Here is a 25,105-nt window from a genome sequence, read left to right on the forward strand (position 1 = left end):
CTAAACACACAACAGGTCAAGGCTTGAAGCAGATGGGCATCAGAATACTACACATGCTGCCACTCCAGACAGCTAAAATTGGGAAATAGAAGACTAGAAAAACGTTGCCTAGGACTTGGTGTAAACAACATGAAAACATGGATCCATCCTGCCTTGTGTCAATAGTTGGTGGGGGTGTGATCATGTAGGGGATGCTTCTTGGCACACTTTGGGCTCCTTTAGTACCAACTGGGCATCGTTCAAACACCACAGCCTGCTCTAGTTCTGTTGTCCATCTCTTAATGAGAACAGCATTAAGAGATCTCAAAGCTGGTTTCTTCAACATGGCAAGGAGTTCACTTTTGGGATGTGATAGAACAAGTGAGTTAAATCATAGATGTGCAGCCAGTAAATCTACAACTGTGTGATACTGTCATGCCAATACACACCAAAAACTGTGAGGAATGTTTCCAGCACCTTATTGAATCTCTGCCACATGAATTAATTACAAATACCGTGGTAGCATCACCTTAGTAACAATAGAGAAGCCACATTTATTTCCACAAATGTGCAGTATTTACCAAATGTGCAAACTGGAGAGAGACTCCTACAGTGTTCCTGGCTTACATTTCTCTGTCTTTCCAGCCCAGCATCCTGCTGTGTTCATTATCCATCCATTCATTGGAAAAACTGTTTCTGTCTTACATTCAGAACACTCTGAAGCCACATCTTTGCTACACAAGGATCACTTTTTCATATGTTTACCTCATCATTTAAAACTTTGACTATGTTTATTAGAACCACCCAACAGTGTGCCACTATACTGCAGATAATCTACAAAGATCATCTGCTCATGTTTAATAAAACTTTAAAAAGAAATCTCTGGATTTTGCTTTACGCTCTCATTTTCAGGTCAATGAGGTCACATTTTTTATAATAATATACAGATATATAATAGATCATTTATACCAGCTACTATAAATTAGCACCACATGGCCAAAAACGATGCTATAGACCACACAAATGTGGTTAATATTTTGCTTTTAAAGGTCTGTTCTACTCCATCTAATCTGCTGAAAAACACAAATGCAAAAGCACACGGTGACATTTTAGAGAACAGAGCTTTTAAACACGGCGATATCCTCACAGCATGAAGCATTACAAATATTTTTTTTATCCATGTTGGTAACAATTAACTTGACTGGGATCCACAGAACCCTTACCTCACCAGCCATTAATATTAACGGGTGTAATGCAGGTAGTGAAGCTTTGATTGAGGCAGATCTGGAATGGCAGATATCCTTAACATGCTGTTATAAAAGTCTTAACAATCTTTAATTTTCACAACTGTCCACTCTGATGTTGGCTTTCCAAAACCTTTAACCACTTTTCCAAAGTTACTGCAAAAAGTTAGGTTTTCCTGCAAATTGTTTTCCTGAGCCATTCATATGCTTCATCATCATCATCATCATCATTTTACTATTGAAAACACAAACCTATGGTTCAAATGCAACCTTTGGACAGATGGCCTCACATTTCCTTCAATCAGGTTTTTTGATATGAGACAGAACTCATAGCTGAATCAGTGACTGCAAGCTGCCCAGTCCCTCAGGCAGCATTTCCCCTGTCATGCTTCATGGCCGGTGTGAGGTTCATTTCCCGAAAAGCTGTCTTTGGTAGGTGCCAAATATGCCTGCTGTTATTGTGGTCAAACAACTGTCACGAAACTGGCCAACCTTAGTTTTCTTTAAATGTTCTTTCTGGAATTCTAAAGCTTTTTCCTGGACCTGCAGCTCATGCAGGTCAAATGTATGTCAGATCTCTTTGTACCTGAAGAATCTGCAGATCCTCTGATGGCTTTTTTGTTTTCAGGCCACTCTCTGAATTCAGTGGCCTGTCTGTCCTAGAAAAGTTGTCATTACCAGACCCATTCTAATTATGTGTTTGTGAGGATTTGATTAACGTAGGGGTGTCATTGTGTTTTTATGTGACCTGAGAACACCTACACCTTTATCTTTATACACATTTGTTCTTAAAAGAATAAAAAGTTTATTCAAATAATTTGCAAAAGTACTTTATATGGCAAAAAAACATATTTCTTTACTTCCCCTTTACCCACATATATGTTAGTCTTTTATATAAGCTGTGATAATTGCTTTAAAACTGTACTTGACTGTGCACCTCCACAAAATATAGAGTTCAATGCAAAAGTTTTGAGCCATCCATTATTTCTTTATATGTTGCTAGGAACATGAAACATGGAAATACAGCATATGAAGCAAAAACAGAGTTTGTGTAGTTCTAGTGAGCTTGAAAGTCAGTACTCTGTAACAATACTCCCACATCGCCTCAGTAATGTTGAGGTGTGGGCTCTGGAGAGGCCAGTCCACGGCTGATAGCACTTCCATTCTGGCATTATTTTACTGCATTGGGAGTGTGTTCGGGATCATTGTGATGCTGAAAAATGAAGCTGTTGCCAATCAGATGCTTTCCAGATGGTTCATAAAAAAGTTATGGTACTTTTTCTGTATTCAAAATTATTACAATTTTGAAAGATCCCAAGACCACTGGCTGAAATCCAGCTGATGACAGGGCCTCCACCATGTTTTACAGATCCATTCATCTGTCCATGATGTATCTGGGTGGATTTCAAAAACGAGCATGGATAAATGTTCATACGTCTTCCCTTGTTAACCTGCACACCCCTGTACAGTCTCATTTATTTCAAAGTCTGAGGATATTCCAGTTATTCTAAAGATTTTAAAATAGTGAGATTAAAGTAGGCAGTAGACCAGATCAGCTCCATTTAAATAAAAATGGATCACAATCCAGCCTTATTAATTTACATGTGTCTGGATGATTTTACCAGATCTTCCAGCTTCACCCAGATGTAAAGACTTTCACCTAAAGTTCCTGCAAAATGACAGCGTCTGCAACAAGAACAACAGCTTTCTAAACTGGATCCGGTGTTTAATCCAAGCAAGACACTGACATATTGGCCTCAAATCAACACTTTGCCCATGAGATGTGACAGTTCAGCTACCAGCACTAAATCTCTCTCTGCTGGTATCAAGTCTTCATTGACATCTGTTAGCAAGCACAAGCTTCCTTCAGGAGTGTTACAGCTTGTGAAAGTAGCAGGGTTGGAGATGCTTAACCCAACAGCTCCACTGTGTGGCTCATTTGGAGCATTGCCTGTAAATAACTACCAGACATTTACACATTTTAATTGTGAATTACAGGCTTTTGCTTTCCCTTTATGAACTGCAGTAGAATTATGTGCAAACACAATTCAGGTTCTGCCACTGACTCAGTGCTGATTCATACTATATAATACAGGCTTTTATTTCCTTTTTTTTTTTAAACATGCGCAGTAAAGAAGCCTGCAAAGCTGTAAATATTTTCACAGATACCATGGAAACAAATACCAATACTGGTGTTGGAGGCACACTGCCAAACACATTTCTGTGCTGTTAATAAAGTTTTAATGAAAACAATGAATTGTGCCAGGAGTCATTATTTACCTTTTGTACTTCATTAATCTGTCAACATGTCACACTCCTTAAATCAGTATGGGTGCCACTATGACTCACTATTTACTCACACGACACAGACGTGTGTTACAGACATGTAAGAAGCTCTATGTGAAGGGTTTTCAACATTTTCTTAACAGCTGATTTAGTTTCAGGGTGTGAAATCTCAGAACTATAAAACAGATTCTATGGAAAAGGCTAAAATACTGAAAACATCCTTAAGTTAAATTGTTTTTCAAATGGAAAAAATATATACATATTTCTACATACACGAGCTATGTATGTCAGTGAACATCTTGTACCAGACATATCAGTGCTTCCCTTCTATACTTGATTAATCTGAAGTTTCACAATGAAATAAATGACTCTGCAGATGCTGAATGTCACTATGCCACAGAAAGTTATAATAAATATAAACTGACTTCATAATAAAAATGTTTTTGCTGGCATAGAGAGATCGGGAAATGATTTATATATATGACCATTAAACAATCAGGAATTTTTCATCACAGCCACGATGATTGCATCCTAGATTTGCAGCTTATTCTAAAAAAAAAAAAAAAAAAAAAAAAAAAAAATTTAAAGAATCACATTTATGCTACTTTCCCTTTAATGCTTCATATTACTTATTCAATTTTGAAAAAAACCCAACCTGCAATTAGCCGCTATCCTTACTCACAAATGACTACACAAACACATATGTGACACAGGAATAAGTCTTGGGATGATTATTTCTCCGGCTTTTACATCTGCCTTCGAGTTTCAAGTGAGTGACAGGAAGCGCTGACATGAAAACAATCGACACGGCGATACGAGAACATTTCATTGCAGCATTTTGCTCTGTGGAAGCTCACTGACTGTCAAAGCGAACGCAAGTGAAGAGTAGCAAATGATATCTGAAAGAGGATAATGAGCGCTTGCTGCTTCATCGGCTGTGTGCAGAAAAACTCAAAGAAGGCAAAGTTAAAGGTGAGCCAACACGCAGGGTTGAAAAAAAAAAAAAAGGAATACAATATATTCAAGAGGGTAAAGGAGGAAAAAAAATTACTATTCTCTGCTGTATCAAACTGAGGCAAAATGAGACCGAGGAACTGTTAGGGAACAGCTTTTGATTCTTGAGAACAAAGCTGGACCTTTTGCACTTTCCTCATCATCACTAATTAAACAAACGTTAGTGTGTGTTTGTGTGTGTTGCATTATGTGCAAAAAGGGAGATTACTGCAAGCATAACGTAGGAATAGATGTGCAAAATGAAGGAAATTCAGTTTTAAGCAGGAAGGAAAACAGTATTTTAATGTCCACAGATGAATTCATAACTTATCATAAACAAGATGTTTCAATACAAGACTTGGTGACACAATTAAATAAGAAAGGGAGGAGATAAGAATGTTATCTAATAATCAGCTGCACAATTTAACAATTTCTTGATCACTAATTTGCAATCAGAAATTAGTTTTTGATGGGATTCACATTACTTATATCACACAGATGTTCGTGTGCCTGGTGGGAGCACATGAGCGGGTCCTCTATCCTCACTGACGGTCTTCTCAGAAGTTGTATGGACAGACACTTTGACGTAGTCACCACCTCCATCATTCCTTTGCCCTTTGCTTGAAAGCAGTGCCTGCTCCTCTGCATCCTTGTCGGGGTTGGGGGGGGCAGTAATCTGTCTGTTCCCTCTCGCCACAGTCGACTCTATGTGTTCTGACGCAGGGTTCCCGGTCTCCCCCGTCTCCTCTACCACCGCCCGGCAGTTTAGGATGAGTGGCGGCAAAGGCACGCTGCGGGCCAGCTCCTCGATGTGACGGGCAAACTCCATAGTTTTGAACTGCGTGACCTTGGCGAGCTCCACCGTCTTGGCTGAAGTGACAATGGGGATGCTCTTGGCAACCTCGAATGCCTTCTGCAGCTTCTCTGTGCCCTCTGTCCGGAAGAACTCATTGATGACCCTCTCCATCTCCTTGAGGTGGCTGCTGACCATGCACAGGCGGGCCACGTTGAGGATCATGGTGATGGTGAAGGCCACCAGGCACACAACGACGAAATGCAGCCCCAAGCCACTGTCAGAGTAGGCAACGCGAAGAGTCACCGTGTAGTTTTGGGTGCCGCCGCTGGCGCTCGAGGCAACGCAGGTGTAGCTGCCGCGGTCCTCAAACAAGACCTCGGTGATGTTCAGGATGCCTTCCTCTTGAATCTGCCACCTTCCACCTGCGGCAATAACGCACAACATATTTTTACTTTTACCACAAAGTTTCTCATTAAAACGTTCAAATCTCCTTCATCTCCTTAATCAGCAGCATTACCTAAGGCAATTTGTCAAAGACAAGAAATAGAAGGCAGTCATTCTTTTTCTCCAAACTCTAATCAGTACACATCTCTGTCACCTGCTGACAAATAGTTCAGCAAGTCAACCAGAATGACAATTTCTGGATTTCTTTAGTATTTGAAAATTAAAATACCTACAGAGACCTTTTGGTGACATGGTAACAAGTGTACAAATACAGAAGGTGGTTTTATTCAATGCCAGTGTCCTGGGTCTACAATTATTTAAATACAACATCGTGTAACACATTATAGCACATCGGGATGTTATGTTAAAATTCACGGAAGTCCAATTATTAAAATGGCAGCACGAGTTAGGTTTGCAAAGTTACATCTGAACAGACTCAAAGACTTCGGGAACAATGTCCTTTAGACAGACAAGGCCAACGTGGATGTGTTTGGCAATAATACCCAGCATCATGTTTGTGCTGATAAGCTGTATTTGATTTTTGTTAAACACCTCACACTAACTGTTTGCTAAAGGCCAACTGTTTGACAGCTAAAACTAGGCCAAAACTGGCTCATGCAACAGGACAATGATCCTAAGCACAGCAGCAAATCCACAAGTTGCACAGGCCCAGCCAAAGTCCGGACCTCAACCGGACTAAACTGCTATGAACGGACCTTCAATTTATTTCTGTTAAAGGTGGTTCAGCAAACTACTGAATCATGAGATGTACTTAATTCATCACACACTGCTTCTGCAGTTTGTGTTAGATAAATAATGATGCAGTGTGTCACATAGTGTAGGCCAGCAGGGGGTTTTCTACGGAAGAGGATTAGGGCCACTAAGTGGGTACGTCTTTTTTTTTTTCTTCTTTTCCTGAATTCTGAGAAAAAAGTCAGAATTCTGACTTTAATCTCAGATTTTTTTTCCAGTGGCCCTAATCCTCTTCCGTAGTTTTCAGTGTCTGAACACACAAAATTTTATATATGAAATGAAGCATACTTCCTTTTTCCACATACTGTTTGTGACTAAAGTATTATTCATGGTAAAAACAGTAACAATGATTGACTAAGTGATTGATATGCTGGTTGAAAGGCAGTGCTTATGTGTCTTACTTTACATAAAACCTTTTTGTCACTTTCAGAATTAAATGCCACTGAAATATCAGCACGAGCACTAACTCTGAAAGTATGTTTTTCAGTTCATTTGATTGCTTTCAGATAAAAAAAAAAGCCATGCAGGACGAAAAGAACTCGAAGCTGATCAAAATCTCGCTGCTTCATTTCCTCGTCCTACCTGCGTCGTCACCCTGCAGGGGTCCTTTAGAGTTGTACCAGCTGATGTTATCATAGGTCCCGGTCACGTTACACGTAATCAGCATGCTCGACCCCTCCTTCACCACGATGGGTGGGATGCTAGCCCGCTGCATTGAGGTCACCACCTCTGACCCATTGTGAGCTCCACCTGCTTTCCAGCAATTGAGCAGTAAGAATGTGGCGAGCCAGTGAGAGAGGTGAGGATTATGAGGCAAAAACATGTTGAAAAGAGCCACAGGTTCAGCTCACATTGGGACGAGACAAACCTGCAAAACAGGAAAAGTCAACGGTCAAATCTGATGTAGCGTCATATGACAACAGGCCCTTAGCTCTTTAGTGTCTTTATAATATGTACGTCTGCATTTCACAAATTTGAATGTTTAGTATATTAGTATTTTATGCAGTAATCATCAGGACATAAAACCTTTACAGGACAATTTTAATTAAAAGGAAATCACTTGAGTTTAAATGTTGTGTTTAAGCTCTTCTTCCAGTGAGTTTTTTTTTTTTTTGCTTGTTTGTTTGTTTTTTAATCTTTTTTTTTTTCAGAGCACTTTGTTGAATTCTTGATCTCATTTTTCTCCATGTCCCAACATTTAAGTTACAAAATCATCACCCTTTTATTTGAATAACATTATAATTTTGCTCTGAAGTCACTTTTAGCTCATTTTTTTAATCTATCTTTTCTGAACCCTGTGTAAGTGTACTGAAAAGAAATCTCGGTTATAACATTAAGTATACGGCGAACGGGACAGGCGTGAGGCACATTTACAGTGATGCTTATGAGTGCGCTAAACTAACAATTCAGAATAAATTATCGGAAAAGTGGGCAATTCCTTAATTCGTTTACAGACTGAAAGTATCAGTAAAAGGTACTGTGGTGCTATAATACACCGAGTTTTAAACAGAAATATAACATAGGTCAGACACAGCTTGATTAAATAACAAACTGGTTCTTGTTACCGCACTAGCGTCCCAGGCACGATAATGGTTTTCGAACTAAAACCATTCAAATTCCCACCTGTTGCCCCTCAGAAATCAAGGCAGCCAAATCCACCATCAGCAAGTGGCAAAAAACATCAGATATGTATAGGATTCAGTACCACGTACGAAAGTGACCCAGTTCGGATGTCGGATTTGTGCTGTTCACACCGTCATACCATGATCGGATATGGGTCGCATAGGGTCAAAAAAGTCGGATTTGATGCGCTTTCGCCTGCAGTGTGAAGTTTTACAATTATTTTAGTAATTTACCTTGAGTGTGCCAGCCAAGGAAGCACAATCCATCCGATCCATTCACTTCCTAGTACAGGTATGAGTGAATGGGCGTGGTTTTCTGTCAACTCTTCCATGCAGGTAGGTGAGATCACGTCACTGTCGCCTATTTATTTATTTTACATTTTTACACGATTTATAAGAAATAATCTAAGTCAAACAGTTTATGTACTGAACGTTTTGTTATTTATTCAATGATTCATTAGCAGTTTTTATCTTTAATCGTGTTTCTCTATTTTTTTCAATAAGTAATAACAAGGGATTTAATAGTCATTTGTATTTGTATATTGTTGTTGGAATTAAACATTATTATTATTATTATTATTATTATTATTATTATTATTATTATTATTATTATTATTATTATTATTATTATTATTAAAGTAGCAATACATTAACTAAGCGCATTTTATTTTGACGTTTCCGGAAGTCTTGTTTTCTTTTTTTAATCCAGGACGACAGACCCCCCTAATGGGACTGATTCATTTCAAAATAATATTGCAAAAACTGAACCCTAAACTACTAACCTAACTTTTCGGTTCGAGTTTGTACTTTTTGTAAATTAAACTTTGAGCACATTTGTTTTTTTTCTCTTCTATAAAGATTAATACGTTTGACGTTACAGTCAATTTGTGAGCATCAATGTGCTACATACTTTTATTTTGAAGAGAATAACAGGAATTCGTGTTTTTCATTGTGACTAACAGCTAGACTTTGAAAACAAAATATGACGTGGCTAATCCGGGTGGAAAAACCACAGCACGAAAATCTGAGCCATTAAAGTGTTTGTCAGAAAACTAGAAGTTGCTAAAGGTGTAGATACTAAAGTGCAAACCGAAACAATAAAAGGCGGATCTTATTTTTAATTTGGAAGCGGAAACTACTACAACTATTAGCTGATTGAGCTAACGTCACCTGCTAACATTACGACTTTGACAGCTGAGCAGGAGAAAAGGTGAGTTAATAGCAAGGAACTTAAGTTAGCTTGTTTTTTCTCATTAAATTATTAGTTTATTATAGTTGAACCAGCAGTCGATGCTAGAAAAACAGCTGACGCTCGTGTAAAGGATACTTGCAAGACACGAACTCGATGTTCTCCTAAACTGTTAGCAAGCGTTTTGAAAGGGAGAACTTAACAGTAAATCCAGTAAACATCCAGTACGTATTGATCCCAGCGCTAAACTATTACCACGGACTACAAGAAAACGTGACACACACATTTTTATGGATTATCTTTATACTTGTACAAACTCCTACTTTTTCTTCTGTGTGATGATTGTTTTCTTTGTCACTTTGGACTTTCTATGTACTTAAATATGATTCAGCATCACTACCTCCAGCTCCCATGGATAGCTAAAAGCAATGCAAAGTCGGATTAATGCATTAATCTCATATTGTAAGAATAATTCGATTTGTCCTGACAGCTCCACGATTTAACGCTTGGAGATGTGAAAAGCTTCTGCTTCAAACCCATAAGAAAATACATCTCCTTAGAGTTGGTTAAAGCCTTGGTTAAGGGCCAAGCTAAAGAAACATTTAGTGCACCTCGTTTTTATGAGTAGAACAGCTTATGAACAGAGCATTATGTAGTGTTTCTTCCTCTTGTGAAGCCCCGGTCAAAATATTTCTGTTTTTATGAAAAGACGCAGAGATTCCCTCACAAGTTTGATTTACTGGAGTCACTGTTACAAGACTAAGTCTTTTGAAATTAGTGATTATCTCCCTGACATTAGAATGTATCACCCCCCCTTAAAACAGTTAATTTCATATAAAAGGTCTCTTTTTTTTCTACCTTTCTTTTCTTTTTTCATTTCTTTTGTACGTACATTTTGATAAAATCCTGATTTTGTTGAAATGTTTCGATTGCAGATCTTATCCAAGTTTAAGTGTCGTTGGGTTTTTTGTTTTGTTTTTTTCTTTTTAACTGTAAAAACTTATAAAGTTATAAATGTACTTATAAAGTTATGAAGGTTTAAAAATTCTGAAAAAGTAACACAAATTGAAATCCCAGCCCATGTACATCAAGGGACTTTTAATTTGAAAATATTCATAATATGAAGGTAAAATTTTCAGTACTTTTTTAATGTGTGTTAGTGTGGAAAAAAAAAAAAGGAACCCGGACTCCTCTGGGAGGTGAACTGAATTTACTCATGATTGAAACTGAATACTACTACTGCTATCACTACTACTACTATTAATAATGATAATAATAATAATAATAATAATAATAATAATAATTAAACAAAAAAATTAAACTCACAAGTGAAGTTGACTGACTCAGTTGAAAGGTCGACTGACACGTGATGAGGTGAGAAGTGCACAAGAGAGTTAACTACAAACCAGTACCTGGCATTTCCGCTACTATCCAAAGCAACAAGCAAATCATTTTGTTTATTGCCAGAGTTTATGCAGTGCCTTTTTTTCCTCCTCTTTCTTTCCAGGTATGCACTGAGACATTTGGTAACATGTCAGACAGTGAAGCTTCTTGTGCAGCAGCCAAGGGTGCAGAGGCAGCGCCGGAAAAGCAGAATGTCTCTCCCGCTCGAACCCCTGACAGCTCCTCTCCATCCACACCTGACATCTCCACTGATGTAGCTCCGACGAGAAAAGCCAGGAGGAGGCCAGAAACCCAGCCTGCGGCCAAAGTTCAGGAGACTCCAAAAGAGGATGAGCAGCCAGCAGAGGTAGTAGAAATTGAAGTACTGCTCATACTCGAAGAACTAAAGATGATTGCAAAAAGAGAAGAGCTGAAGCCATAATTTCCATCATGACTTCTTTTTCATCCTGCAACATATCATGTCACATAAACATCTTCAAAAGAAGCTTGTGTGTTTGGTCGTTGACACTGTAAAGCTATCTCACAGGGAAGTGTGATACCTGATGAGCGTGGGTGCAATAACACTTTCACATGAGATTCTTAATGACCCTGCTGATGTGCGATGTCATCTAATTATCTATTGGATGATTTAACAACCTAATGGGCTTAGACTAAATGGTCTGATGTGTTGGATAGTTATTCTTGTGTGAAATGTGAGTTTTAAACAAGCTGCGTTTGTCATAATCTTTAATGGTTTTCTGTGAAACCACTAAAAGGCACTTGTTGAAGTCATCTTTCTGTTTTACTCATTCACAACATCTGTTTTGTGTCTTTTCTTCTTTCTCCTTCTGTCCTCATTCTCAGACATCCAATCAGTCGACCGTGTCTCAGGGTGGCTGGGGTTACTGGGGCAGCTGGGGCAAATCCATCTTATCCACAGCAACAGCTACTGTGACCACTGTGGGTGAGTATCCAACACATCACTCAGTCTTTACAAGTACACAGTTGGCTCCTCTGAAAAATAGTACAACACCAAGTCATTTGTTGTTTAAACGTAGTCTTGCTTTGGCCTTTTTCATTCTGTTACTGTTAAAGCTTCTCTGCTATATGTACTGATGTCTTCTGTCTGTTTAGGCCAAGGTATCACTCAGGTGATCGAGAAGGCTGAGACATCACTGGGAATCCCCAGTCCAACCGAACTGTCAGCTCAGGTGGAGGAAGAAGAGAAACAGAAGGGTAAGGCCGCATTATTGTGAATATGAAAAATGTTTGTTAGAACCTGGAGGATCAATAAAGCCAGGCTCTCCAGTCAAGATGATCAAGATGTATCAAAACACTTTAATGGGCACATTTGATTTGACTTTTCATCTGCTGCTAATGAACCAATCAGATGTTGATCACTTCAGTCAGAGAGGACTGGCTGATGGAGATCTGCCAAGAATTCAAAATTAATATAAAAGCAAAATGCAACACCGGTACTTCAGATAAGACGGGAGCTGGCAGAGTGTGGCAGAAAATTGTTGATCCTGTAGATTGCTAAGTGGATATATTTGCTTTAGTACTCCGTTTCTGATGTTACAGCAGCAAATTAATAGAGTTTTACTTTCATTTTGATTTAAACATCTTTAGGCTACTGAGTTCCTTCAAGTCCCATAGCTTTGTGAAGGAAAGATTTGTCCAAATGAAAATGAAATTAATTGAATTGACCCATTTAAATTATTATTTTTTTCTCTCGTGTAATCCTTGGACATTGATTTTTATGTCGTTAGTGTCTTCTCCTGTAGATGGCACCAGCATGGAGCCCGACAAAGCAGTAGATGAATCGTCAGCAGTGGGAAGTGCGATGGGAATGTTGTCGTCACTCAGTAGCGTCGTCCAGAGCACGGTAAGCTGATGCTTAAAACTAGAGAGCACTTGTGTGTTGGTGCGACTGTTCTCACTTGACAAAAGTTAGGAATTTATTTTAGCTCATATTTTAAAGAAAAGTTTAAACTGGGCTTCCTCACAGGGTAAGACCGTGATAACAGGAGGTCTAGATGCTCTTGAGTTCATTGGGAAGAAGACGATGGACGTGATAGCAGAAGGTGATCCTGGCTTTAAAAAGACCAAAGGACTGATGAGACGGAACGCCACTCTCTCTCAGGTAGGTAGTAAATACAAAACCAAGCTAAAATCCTAAAATCTCACTCAAACTTAATGGACAAGAGGGAACATATATATATGAAGACTTTAAAGCTTAGTGGATGACAGATTTCTGGAGCCGTGTCGCTTATCATGTGTCACACTCTCTCAACTCTGTCACTCTTTGTTTCTCAGGTGCTGAGGGAGGCGAAGGAGCGAGAGGAGCTGCAGTCAGCAGACAAAGACTCGGCAAATTCAGACAAGAAGGTGGTCGCTCACTACGGGATGCTGTTTGATGAATTTCAGGGTCTGTCACACCTTGAAGCTCTGGAGATTCTATCTCGAGAGAGTGAGTCAAAGGTACAATGAAAGTCTCTGCCAAAATATCACTTCTGCTGTAGCTAAAAACATACAAAGACACTGTTTCTATGCTTTACATTTCTGGGGAATCTAGTAAAGTATTTTCTCTTGTGTGTGCTGTAGGTGAAGTCTGTGCTCTTGACTCTATCAGGAGACGAGCTGGTTGAGCTCAGAGATGAGCTCGACCAAATCAAAAGCTCCTTCTCCCTGGTGGAGTTCGATGATGAGGAAGTTGATGAGAGTAAAGGTAATGTCTTTTAAATCAGCTATAAAAGTTTCACAGCTGCAAGAAGAACCTGAAATAAATGATGGTGCATTTCTAATTGCAGATGAAGACGGATTAGAGTTTGAGAGGGAGTTAAAGGAGGCCATGGAGGGCCTCAGTGTTTCTGCAACTGCAGACAAACTGAGCAAGGTACAGCTCAAACAATTCACTGTGCAGAATCATATTCCTGCCAGTTTCTGACTCATTATTCGAAATGTTACAAGGACCTTAACTTGTCTCCCTTGTCGTTAATTTGATGGGAAAAGTAACAGAAATATGTCAGATACACTCATAGCTTTTAAATCTATTAGACTGGTCTCTTTCTGATTTACAGTAACTGCTAATTCTCAACTCGCCAATTTCCTGTTAAAGTATGATTGCTAACATCCAACAGGCCTGTAAGAGCTCCGCCAGCCTGATTAGTGAGCTGACCAAACAGCATGTGGAAACAGATGTAAATGAGGAGGATGTGAAGAAGCATAGTGTGGAGGTATGTCTTACTGACATCATCAACATATATATATTTTTTCAGTGTCCAACATTGCAAGTATTGGACGTTTGAGGGTAATACTTGACTGCAGGATTTGACCAAGTAGCAATGGTGTGTGTGTTGAATCTTGTCAGGAGGTTCATGCTGCAGCTATCAGGAGTCTGGCCGAGCTGACGGCCAGATCCATCGAGCTTTTCCACAAACTGGCTGAGATGATCCTTTTCTCCAATGGCAGTGCAGAGGCCAGCGTCCTGTCACAGTAAGACAGCATGAGCGGGGGACTCAGGGGTGGGGATATTTCACTTTTTCTGTGCACTTTAATTAACTGTATACCTTTTGTCATGCTGTCTGTTCTCAGGTTAACTGTTGTCCTGTGTAAAGAAATCTCACTGCTGTCCAAGAAGTTTACTTCCTGCCTGACAGCAGCAGGGGTAAGTTTCAAGATCCTATCCATCTGTTTTAACGTCAGGGCGTCACTGATACCTGATGCTTGTAAAGCATTTGTCCCACCACACTTCGATTTTCATATTTACTATGTAAATTTAAAGTCTTAAAAGTAACAGATGTTTTATTTTCCACTGATGTCATTTATTGTTAATCTGACCTCCACGTGTTTATTATTTCTTCATATTATCACACTGTTGATAAGGAATCATAGTAAGCAGTTCAGCTGATGTCTCACAGTTATTATATTATAAATATCATTTTAGAAGGAGATCTGCATTAGCCACAAACTTCATCATTTTGTTTCCATCCACATTTTTCTGTTTTTATGTCAAACCCTAATTTATGCTTCTCTTTGCAGTGTTTTCTCTTCCAAACCACTAATTCTTTGTTCCACAGAGAGATCATTTTAATTTAATTTTTTTCTGTTTTACAGTCAAACGAGAAGGGAGAAGTCCTCAACCCCCTGATAACAGGAGTATTTTTAGAGGTTTGTCATATTACTGCAGCCAACATATGTTCATTAATGAATTGTCCAAAATGTTTTTGTTTTTCGAATACATACAACACACCAGGGGTTCTGGCACTGTCTACTTTATAGAGATCCTCATCTTTTGGGATTCTTCGCAGTTCAGTATGTCAGTTAAAGGTCCGTTCGTGTAAAACAAGAAGCGTTCTCGTCTTTCCTTTTAAATTTGGTGTCCCACAGGGGTCAATTCTCGAACCTTCTTCATTTAGTCTGTATTTCCTTAGTTGTGTTGTCTGTAAAATTCCTGATGACTTACTTAAGATGTCTGATTTTTCCAGCCAGTAGGGTTCTGGAGAAACCTCAATATAATCATTTCCTGTAATTTAAAACTAAGAAGTCGTATCAGCTCATTGCTTCGGCAGAAGAACAGAACAGAATCAGTTATCTGACTGTCGTTGTTACTTAATTGCAAGAAAAGTATATCAAAAATATTTACTATAGCTAAAATAAACAAAACAATTTATTTATCTGCTGCTCAGAGCACTTTAACTTTTGGTTGTCTTGACAAGGACTGTGCTACAATGATATTAGAGTAAATTAAGACTTTTGTCAAAGAAATATTATTTCAGCTCATGACTGAAACATGACTAGATGTCAGGAGAAGATTTACAGCTATTCAACACGAAAGCTACGTTCTAATAGTCAGAGAAAACTGTGCTGAGACTTGATTTTATGGTGTTTTATACAAAGTGTGACCAAAAGCTGATTTAAAATTGGTTGGCTAGTTCCTCCACACCACTTCATCCTGCTTCATCAGGATCTCTGCTTGTAGAAGTTTGAGTTTTAAAACCCCATATAGATTAACAGACATTAGTATGGACATTTGGAGATTGATATTTCATACTAACGTGTTCTTTGTTTTTTCAATCCCACACAGGCATCCAACAGTGCATCTTACATCCAGGATGCCTTCCAGCTCCTTATGCCAATACTGGAGATATCTCACATCGAGAGGAGAGTTCAGCTTACGCAGCAGTGACCCGCTAACCTGACCTCTGCACTCCACTACAGCCACTAAGCTGGGGCTCAGAGTCTCAGCAGAGAACTGACATATCTTTAAAATGTTTAAGTTGTCTGGTTTTTCAGCTCAAGACAAAATCTACTTTGAGATTAGGAGAGAAAATGTTTTCTTGTCAAACAGTGTTACCTTTCTGCGCATTGCTGGTTTATTTGGACTGTATGTTATATGAAGTCATTGGTGTACAGAAGAAGAAGAACAGTGTGGATTTATAATGAACGCAGAACAATTTTTACTTTCATTGCACAAAATACACTACCTTTTCTTGGGTGTTATTCATTCACTTAGTTCAGGCATCTCATACAGGATACCAACCAGTGATAACTTGTTTCCAAAAGAACATCTTAACAAAATAAATGGTAAGATGTAGACATGAGGCTTCACTCTTACTGCAAAGCAAATCATTGCTGGTCCTGGAGCAGCTGGACTCTGTGTTTGCTAAAATCTTCAAGACTCAATAATTTTAGTTTTTGGCAACTTGTCCTTAAATCAGGGGCAGACTGAATATGATAAGCCTACAGTTCTGTTGCTTTTTGGCTAACTGAAGGATGATATTTGGAGTTTTCTTTCCCTTTGTTTTAAACCCACATCCTTCTAGGTTTACATCCAATATCAATTTTAAATTTTGCACCATCACATGTCAGCACTCGTTCTAGCCAACGTCTCTTTTTCTCTATAGACAGCCTCAGATTTAAAGAAGACTTTGAGCCAACATTTCTTTTACGACTGAACCACTTTTACTAGATTTGATAGAAAAGTCGTGGAGCATTTAAAAAAAAAAAAAGACCAACAAGCTGGTCACATAGCTTCAATAGTTTACATTAATGCCCTTGCATTCTGTAAGAGCATTTTAAATAAACCTTTAAGAAATCGTCTAAATGTTTAAGCGATGCTGAGTTGAGATTCAGAGTTGCAGTTTGTTTAGGAGAAATAGAATAATAAATCTTGAAAGGGACGTATTATTTTCATTTCCTGCTCTATACTTTTGGTCTCTTTTTAAGCAGCTTTGTTCACAAATTCAAAATGAACCTCATTTTTCTTATACTGTACAGTTTATCATTTAACTTGAAACTCCCGTTGAACCAACTTTATATTGATTGGTTACCTCTTGTACAAAAATGTACAAGCTCAAATGTTGACAATCAAAAAAGTTTGAACATCCTGTCCTGCCACAGCTTATAATTTACTCCATGTCTGCTTTGTCCTTACTGTCCATCCCCAAAGCCTGTAGGTACCATGTAGAAAACCATTGTTTCATCAATTTTTCCATCAATGAAATAAAAAAGCAGTGCACAGCAAAATAAAACTCATTAGTGAGGTATACAAACATGATGATTGTAAGTGTCAGTGTTATAAGCCTGCTTTCCCCTTTTGTCATCTATCCAACATGAAAACTTCTGTCTGCCAAGAAGATAGAGGACTGCTAACAGCTGAGTGTTGTGGGCATGTAAATTTATGGTTTCGGAGAAATATGGAGCAATATACTGTACGCTATGGCATATTACTGAGATGAGATTCAAATAAATGTGCTTCCTTCAAGCTTTTTGTGTTTAAATTGCAGGGTTACATGTTGTCAGTGGTTTTTGACTTTTTGTGTGCGCACATACTTTCTTTGGCTTCTCGTGACTAAATTAATCTCGTGACAGAATCCTTGGTCTGATGAGAAACCAGACATGTTTTTTGTTAATCCTTTATAGAAATTATCATTTCAATTTTTCAGTCTGGCTAATTGACTGTTTTCACTGTGGTTGTGTCTTTGGTAGAAAATAGTTCTTATGGTGGAGGGATTATCCAGATCAATGTAAAAGCACCTCTTTCACAGTTTACAACATTACAATTAGATTACCAATGAAATGTATTAATGTATATGTTATAAGAAGTAGATATATGAATATCTGAGTTAAAGCACAACAAAAAAATTTAAAGGTAATCCTGAAGTGTCTGAAGTGAAACCATCTAGACGTTAGGGAATTCAAAGTAAAAATATATTTGAAAGCAAAAAATAAATAAAGATGAAAATATCCAAAAATGGAAACAAATGTACCCCAGCATGTCATCTTATCACTTTATATTCTCCGGTTCGATGGGTGGCGCAGTGCCCATTTGAAGGTTCTCACCTAATAAACGCAAAGAGGAAGAAGCAGCAACAGCAGAAAGAAAGCGAAGAAGAAGATAGGGGTGCTATCACCTAGCTTGGAAGGGTACGTTGAAGAAATTTTCAGGTAAATTATTTTTTTTATTCTTCCACAGCAGCGCTGTGGTGTAGTTGAAGTGCGTTCAACTATAGTGAGACTATGAGATGTAGAAAAGCAGAGCTGCTTTTATGTAATCTCCGTTTCCGTGATGGTAGCTTTCCCGACAACGCGAGGCTTAGCTCGTAAACGTTAGCCATTCGTGCTAAACGCCGTGCTAGCTTCAATATTTTTTTTTTTGCAGTGTCGTCAGTTTTATTAAAAAAAAAAATTAAGCTGCACGTTATTAAAAGCTCTCAAACTTTTAGCAACAATTTCCCCCAAAAAAGACCCTTGTGCTTTTTTCATTTTAGCATTTAGCATTTGGGTTAGCTAGTCTAGTATCGTAAACAAAAGCCAATGTGAGTTCTTCATGATGTCATGGTAACACAAAGGCGCTTTATACCTGTCACTGTAACAGCAGGCATCACTATAATGGGACACCTTTCAGTAACAGGTTAAAGTCCTTCAAGAACAAAGTGTCGCCGCTCGGTGGTCAGCACAGGGTACTTATATGGGTAGTTATTTTGGAGCATTGTCTAAGTTCATGAGCTCGATACTTCTAAAAACTGGATGTGTAGAATAACCCACACTTAAAACGGGTAGAAGGCTGAAAGAGCCTTCAATTAAAATACCTTTGATTTGTTCTTAGTGCTGCGTGTTTAAACGGCACATCCTCGGTTGTTTTTTCGTGTTTCACACCCATATGACTATAGTACTGATTACTGTTTTTAGTGGTTATATTAATTTTTTTACGTTACGTTGTATACCGTAGTCTTTGTAGTAAAGTTCAGGATTTTATTTACGTACTTATCTATATATGTATGTATTTATTCTCTTTATGTCCACCAGTGAGATTTTGACCAGGAATTTGCTACAAACAAACAAACAAAAAACCCCCACTGATTTTAAACATTTTTTTTTAAAGTGGGTTTAATTTACTAACGTTTTACATATTTCAAAACGAAGTTTGTGATGACATATGACTAGCTGAAGCACCGTTTATAGTATTTATTTCACTATTTAAATTGTAAGAGGAAGTATAACTGCTGAACAGTTTTTTACTAAAGTAAAGTAACCATATTTTTTCAGGAGTTGCACAATGTTTTTAGAGATCCACTTGCAACTTGAAAAATAGAGGAATAGGTGCCCCTCTGTCGCCATGCAACCGTATCACTAATTTCCATCCACTGTTTGCTCTTCCTGTCATATGGATTGTTACTACGGAGAGCTCAAGCTGTGCTTGATGAAGAAGTCATTTGTTTATTTTTGGGTCACACATTTCCAGCTGCTAGTTTCTCTCATGTACCTTCATATCCTGGTTGTATACAACAGCGTATGCGCACTAAACGCATGGGATCATCCTGTGCTTGATGTCACAATGTTTTTATCACACAAAAATTTGTACTGGCTTCATCGGATATGGTATAACCATCGTACCCATTTTATCTCTTTTGTGTGGATTAATTTATCTAATATAAGCAATCTAACTACCGTATTTCCCGGACTACAAAGCGCACCTGAATATTAGCCGCACAAGCTAAAATCAGCGGAAAATCCTGTTTTGTACATACATTAGCCGCACCTGACTAAAGGCCGCAGGTGTTTCAATGTTGACTTATCATATGTAAGAGAATATGCACAAAGGGAATTGTCGGGAAAGAGATGGCTGTTTGGAGACACCCCTTTTATTAATATTTTGAAAAACAAGTTATGGGTACATATTTGCATAACCTTTTAGGTATATGTACAAGTAGCAGTAATTACAAGTAGGAAACATGTACTGTGCTTCATAAATGAGTAACAAATGTAGTACATAACAATAACCTACAGCACACCAGAAAAATAGATTCAGACTACCTTTTAGGCTCAGGTGCAGTGACACGGCTTTAACAAGAAGAAAAGTCAGTCATTCACCATCATCTTCCTGCCCACTAAAACCACCAAAGTCCTCTTCTCCAGTGTTGGATACGAACAGGCTCAGGGTGGCTTCATCATCCACTCTCAGCTTCTTTCCTTCGTTGTCACTTTCAAAACCAAAGAAATCCTCGTTGTCAGTGTCAGAGTTGAACACCCTCAGAAGGGCCGTGGCGGGGTCCTCCTCTCCATCATGCAGCAGTCCAGCCCTTCGAAATCCGTTGGTGATCATTGATGTTTTCACACTTTTCCACGCTGTCAGAATCCACCGGTGGAGTTGAGCATAACTTGCTTTTCGCAAGTTTATCGCCGCACATCATCCACGACTCCCGCTGAACGTGTAGCGCTACTTTGAAGTTTGTTTTTCGCACTATGTTGTCTGGCGGATGGACACGTGACCAACACACCACTCTTGAACCCCGATACTGTGTGTCTGATCACATGCCCTTCCGCCAGGCAACGTAGTGCCGTACAACAGCGGAACAAACAAAACAAATCGTCTTACGATATGACAAAAATCACGGACAATCCATAGAAAAGCCGCACCTGACTAAAAGCCGCAGGGTTCAAAGCTTGTGCAAAAAGTAGCGGCTTATAGCCCGACAATTACGGTAAGTGGTCGGAGGTAGTTATCAACCCGACAAGTTTACCCAGGGTTTCTCTATCTAGTTAAAAGCATGTTTACATAAAAAAGCTGGTGGAGGCAGCATATAACCAATCATACTGATGAATAAGCAAGAGAACAACTAATTTTCCAGTGGAGGTCATAACTATACTATTAGAAAATGTGAACACCGTAAAAACTTACTACAAGCTGAAAGCGACAGTTTCATTGTTTCACTTCTGGTTTTTATAGGTAAATGATAATTATGAAAACAGAGTTCACACGTAGACTTAAACCTATGTGCAAATTTGTAATTTGCAGTAAAGTTGTGTCAAAATTTTGCATAGCTGTCAAGGAAAAATCAAGAGAACCCAAATTTCTCATCACGGAAACACAAAAACTTGACTCTTCATGCACTGAGGTCTGGTGGATCTTTAAACCTTTTTTTTCTGTTTGTTTATTTTGGTTTTCCCAAAGATTTTTCCAGAGAATTGATTGAATTGGTTGAACTGTCAGTAGGTGTGGATTTCATATCTCAAACATACCCTGTTGAACAAATTTGGCCGTAGTTCTTTAGCACTGGACTAGCCTCATAACACTGGAAAGAGTTAACCCTGAAGTTGTGTTAATAAGACCCAATCCTGCTTTATAAGACCGCCCTCAGGTGTCTGACTGTCTGGCAACCCTACGATCATGAACTGATGTACAAATTGATGAATAAAATTTACCAGAATACAGATAATTAAGTGACTTGACTGCAAACCTCTCTATTAATGTGAAAATGAAAAGTATTCCCATATGTGTGTGTTCTTTTCTCGTGTTACAAGCATTAATTGGCCTTCTCTTCTGATACCAGTTTTCTTTTCATCTTCCCCCAGAGTTGTGTTTTTTTCTTTTTTCTTTTTTTTTTTCCTTTTTCGGTGTACTGCCGCCCGCCGCCTCGGTAACGAGTGCTTTTGTTGGGCTTTTTTCACCTGACCTGCCAACATGCCAGCCGCACTTACAGATTCCAGTCAGATAATCTGTGAGGTCTGGGCGAGCAATGTTGAGGACGAAATGAGGAAGATTCGGCAGATTATTCAAAGCTACAATTACATTGCAATGGTGAGTCTCTGGCGTGATGGCCTAATTTCTTTGTCCAATGTTTTTACACAGTTGAATTTGAGGTGAATTTTGTGATATAGTCTTTTTTAAATTTAGTAGCTGTGGTTTTACAAATGACATTTGTCTCTAGATACCTGCCCTATTGGTATCTTTTTTTCCTGCTCCCATTTATTTATTTTTAAAATCTCTGTTTATTGATGTTTTCTGTGGGGGGGGCAGTTGATCTCAAATATTATTTTCATATTTAATCGTAAAATTTACCTAAATGTCCTTAAAAGACTCATGGCTACTCATTTCCTTAGCTTTCACTGCTCTCAGGCTCTTATTTCAGTGAGTAATGACAGATTTCTGAGTGAAGAAAAACTGTAAACAAACACTTGTTGATATTGTTCACCAGGACACAGAGTTCCCCGGAGTTGTTGTCAGACCGATTGGAGAGTTTCGGAGCACAGTGGATTACCAGTACCAGCTGCTGAGGTGCAATGTCGACCTCCTGAAGATCATCCAGCTTGGGCTCACGTTCATGAATGAGGAAGGAGATTATCCCCCTGGCACAACAACGTGGCAGTTTAACTTCAAGTTTAACCTTACGTGAGTGGACTCTCTTTAAATCCTCGTTCTTTTCATTGTGTTGCAACCATCTGAACGTTTTAGTGTACTGAATGTAGAGAAGAAGGGCTGACTTAACCACCTGTTGCATTATAACTTCATCTCCACCATATGTCTACATGTCTTTGGAACTAAGTTGAAATCATGTTAGAGCAATTGTAAATTGATTGTTGCACTCAGACTGTATGTAAAAGATGGACACAGCTGGCTTTTACAGCACCTTCTGGTTAAAGTCCTGTAGTTAAGGGTCAAACTGCACACTGACAGTTTCAGACATACCCTGCTTTGCTGCCCTCTTTGACAATACAAAATGAGCATTATGTCATATTTGGTAAGTTTTGAAATAGTAACTGACAATTTGCTCTGTGACTTCCTGATGAGATCAAAAGAGCCAAAGGGTTGTTTTTTTTCCCCGTAGATGTCTATACAACCGCAGGTCTTTTTGCAGCTGCGGGATTCGCCACCTGCTGGCTGTTTAAAAAGGCACATTTCAAAGCGTGAAGCTTTTTTAAACAGTGTGAATTTACTAAATGTGTTTTTCTCCGGTTCTCCTTCCAGAGAAGACATGTACTCGCAAGACTCCATAGACCTGCTTCAGAACTCTGGCCTCCAGTTTAAAAAACACGAAGAGGAGGGAATCGACACGCTCTACTTTGCTGAGCTCCTCATGACGTCCGGCCTGGTGCTGTGTGAAAACGTCAAGTGGCTCTCCTTCCACAGGTCAGTCGTGTGTTTGCACCCTACACCACCTTTTAGTTGTATACAATAAAAAAATGATTTTAACAATAAATAAATGGTGTAACGTTGCTCTCTGCAGACCTTTCTAAAACCATGAATGAAGCTCAGCATGTGTAGTGTTAAAGCAAACTGAACCGTTTTCTTAGAGGTATTTCTGTGATATTTCTGCATCTGTGAGGTGTTCAACGAGTTTCTGAATCTCTGTTTCTTTTAGCGTTGTTTCTATCCCAGGAACTTTAACCAAAGAGTAGGAGGTTTGAAGGAAATGGATTCCATGGCCACCGGGATCTAAATTAAACTCTGAGAAATAATTTTAGTGTCCCAAAGAAGCAATAAGCTGAAAGAAGGGAACATTTGACTTCCTTTAAAGCTCCTGGGACTAAAAGTTGTGGATACTGGTGGAAATGAAAAGGCTGAACCTGATCAGTTTAGACATCTGTTACATTCTCCAAGACACAGTCCACCTAATTTCTCAATTTCATTTCGGGAAATAATTTTAAATAAGTCTCGTTCCTGCAGAGAAGACTGTAAGTAATTCTTTAGACATCATCAGTGTAACCCAGCTGTCCTCTTGTCCTTTGGTCCTCAGTGGGTATGACTTTGGCTACTTGGTGAAGCTCCTGACGGATGCACGCCTTCCCGAGGAGGAGCACGACTTCTTTCAGATCCTCAACTTGTTTTTCCCAGCGATCTATGACGTCAAGTACTTGATGAAAAGCTGCAAGAACCTGAAGGTAAACCTGGATAATTGAGTCACTACATCTGAGTTGGTGCTTCGGCTAGACTTGAAGCTGTTAATGGCTTCGCTTTTAAATAGAAGACATCTGTCAGATCAGATCAGGATGAGTTTTGACAGATATCTGACCGTGGTGTGTTTGCAGGGAGGGCTACAGGAAGTGGCAGACCAACTGGAGCTGAAGAGGATTGGACGGCAACATCAGGCTGGGTCCGACTCACTGCTTACAGGCATGGCGTTCTTCAGGATGAAGGAGGTACGCTCTCACAGATACCAGTTTGATCTCTGGTAGAACTCACGATGGCATCTGCAGCATTATTAAATGCTCATGTTTGCTCTTTATCCGAACTTTGAGTTACTTTGGAGATCTGAGTCAAAAGATCAGATATTACAGTAGTTTAATGTAATTTACCACTTTAAATATTTAATGTTATTCACTAAACTCAAACTGGACTTATTTAGCATGTTTGTGAATCCAAACGTCCTTTCTTTGAAAATAAATATGAATTTAAACTAATGGAAATCAGATACAAATTAAGCAAGTTTTGATCAAACAACATTCCTGTTTGCACACCTGAGACAGTGTTTGAGTCATGTCAGTGAAACTTTATATTTTGTCTGCAGCTTTTCTTCGAAGACAACATCGACGACGCAAAGTATTGTGGGAGATTGTACGGCCTGGGCTCGGGCTCCACCCAACCCCAGAACGCCATCTCCAGCTCGGGCCAGGAGGAGACCAACAACAAGCACTGACTGAGCGCTCGACCCTCCAAGTGGAACATGCACTTGTTTTAAAACCCAACCAGCAGACCCCCCACCACATGCTCTCAGACGTCCCTCGGCAAGACTTTACTAAATGCATATTTGTTTGAGCGTCGCCCTGCCAAGTGACAGTGGCTCCTTCACCGCTTTCTTTTTAGTCACTTTTATGAGTATATGGCCATATATTCATAAGACTTTTTTAAAAAAGCTTTTTTTGTTTTCTTCTCTCTCACAGCATCAGTGACATCTTTCTTTACAGCATGGGACCAGCTGCTCGATCTTACTGTGATTTTTTAGACCAAACATTGACACGAAAGGTCGGGTCTTTTTCATCAGCCGGACTCTTCTCTTGTTGCAGGGATTTTTTTTTCTTTCCTTCTTTCTTTTTAAGTTAATGCTGGAAGGGCCTGTAAATTAAAATGTATAATTTTGATGCAAATAAATGTTTTAGCTCTTTTCCACTTTGAGAAACTTTTAACAGTGGGAGT

General features: G+C 38.9%; 3 protein-coding genes across 6 annotated transcripts; 2 read left to right on the plus strand and 1 right to left on the minus strand.

The window, feature by feature from the left end:
* Nucleotides 1–4,772: 4,772 nt before the first annotated feature.
* Nucleotides 4,773–8,442, minus strand: LOC113030522 (microfibrillar-associated protein 3-like). Of its 3 annotated transcripts, none has more exons than XM_026182033.1 (3): nucleotides 8,352–8,442; nucleotides 7,078–7,245; nucleotides 4,773–5,720 (listed from the first exon to the last, which is right to left on the minus strand). In XM_026182033.1, the coding sequence occupies exons 2-3, from the start codon at nucleotides 7,208–7,210 to the stop codon at nucleotides 4,993–4,995; spliced, it is 861 nt and encodes a 286-aa protein (XP_026037818.1). In that variant the 5' UTR covers nucleotides 7,211–7,245; nucleotides 8,352–8,442; the 3' UTR covers nucleotides 4,773–4,992. The 3 variants fall into 3 exon arrangements, with proteins under 3 accessions (XP_026037818.1, XP_026037816.1, XP_026037817.1); XM_026182031.1 differs by having other exon boundaries at nucleotides 7,078–7,363; XM_026182032.1 differs by lacking the exon at nucleotides 8,352–8,442 and adding an exon at nucleotides 8,061–8,128 and having other exon boundaries at nucleotides 7,078–7,363.
* A 602-nt stretch (nucleotides 8,443–9,044) lies between these two features.
* Nucleotides 9,045–17,471, plus strand: fam114a2 (family with sequence similarity 114 member A2). 2 transcript variants are annotated; one of them, XM_026182700.1, is made up of 14 exons: nucleotides 9,045–9,327; nucleotides 10,814–11,056; nucleotides 11,554–11,653; nucleotides 11,824–11,925; nucleotides 12,459–12,574; nucleotides 12,698–12,832; nucleotides 13,006–13,170; nucleotides 13,294–13,417; nucleotides 13,500–13,585; nucleotides 13,830–13,925; nucleotides 14,060–14,184; nucleotides 14,284–14,356; nucleotides 14,806–14,859; nucleotides 15,776–17,471. In XM_026182700.1, the coding sequence occupies exons 2-14, from the start codon at nucleotides 10,838–10,840 to the stop codon at nucleotides 15,875–15,877; spliced, it is 1,497 nt and encodes a 498-aa protein (XP_026038485.1). In that variant the 5' UTR covers nucleotides 9,045–9,327; nucleotides 10,814–10,837; the 3' UTR covers nucleotides 15,878–17,471. The 2 variants fall into 2 exon arrangements, with proteins under 2 accessions (XP_026038485.1, XP_026038486.1); XM_026182701.1 differs by having other exon boundaries at nucleotides 12,474–12,574.
* A 563-nt stretch (nucleotides 17,472–18,034) lies between these two features.
* cnot8 (CCR4-NOT transcription complex, subunit 8) lies at nucleotides 18,035–25,022 on the plus strand. The gene is made up of 7 exons (XM_026181575.1): nucleotides 18,035–18,138; nucleotides 21,547–21,772; nucleotides 22,170–22,363; nucleotides 22,940–23,101; nucleotides 23,709–23,853; nucleotides 24,001–24,111; nucleotides 24,480–25,022. Exons 2-7 carry the CDS (start codon nucleotides 21,656–21,658, stop codon nucleotides 24,606–24,608), a joined length of 858 nt encoding a protein of 285 aa, XP_026037360.1. The 5' UTR covers nucleotides 18,035–18,138; nucleotides 21,547–21,655; the 3' UTR covers nucleotides 24,609–25,022.
* Nucleotides 25,023–25,105: the final 83 nt, after the last annotated feature.

The sequence above is a fragment of the Astatotilapia calliptera genome, chromosome 10 (assembly GCF_900246225.1).
Source record: "Astatotilapia calliptera chromosome 10, fAstCal1.2, whole genome shotgun sequence".
Classification (NCBI taxonomy): Eukaryota; Metazoa; Chordata; class Actinopteri; order Cichliformes; family Cichlidae; genus Astatotilapia; species Astatotilapia calliptera.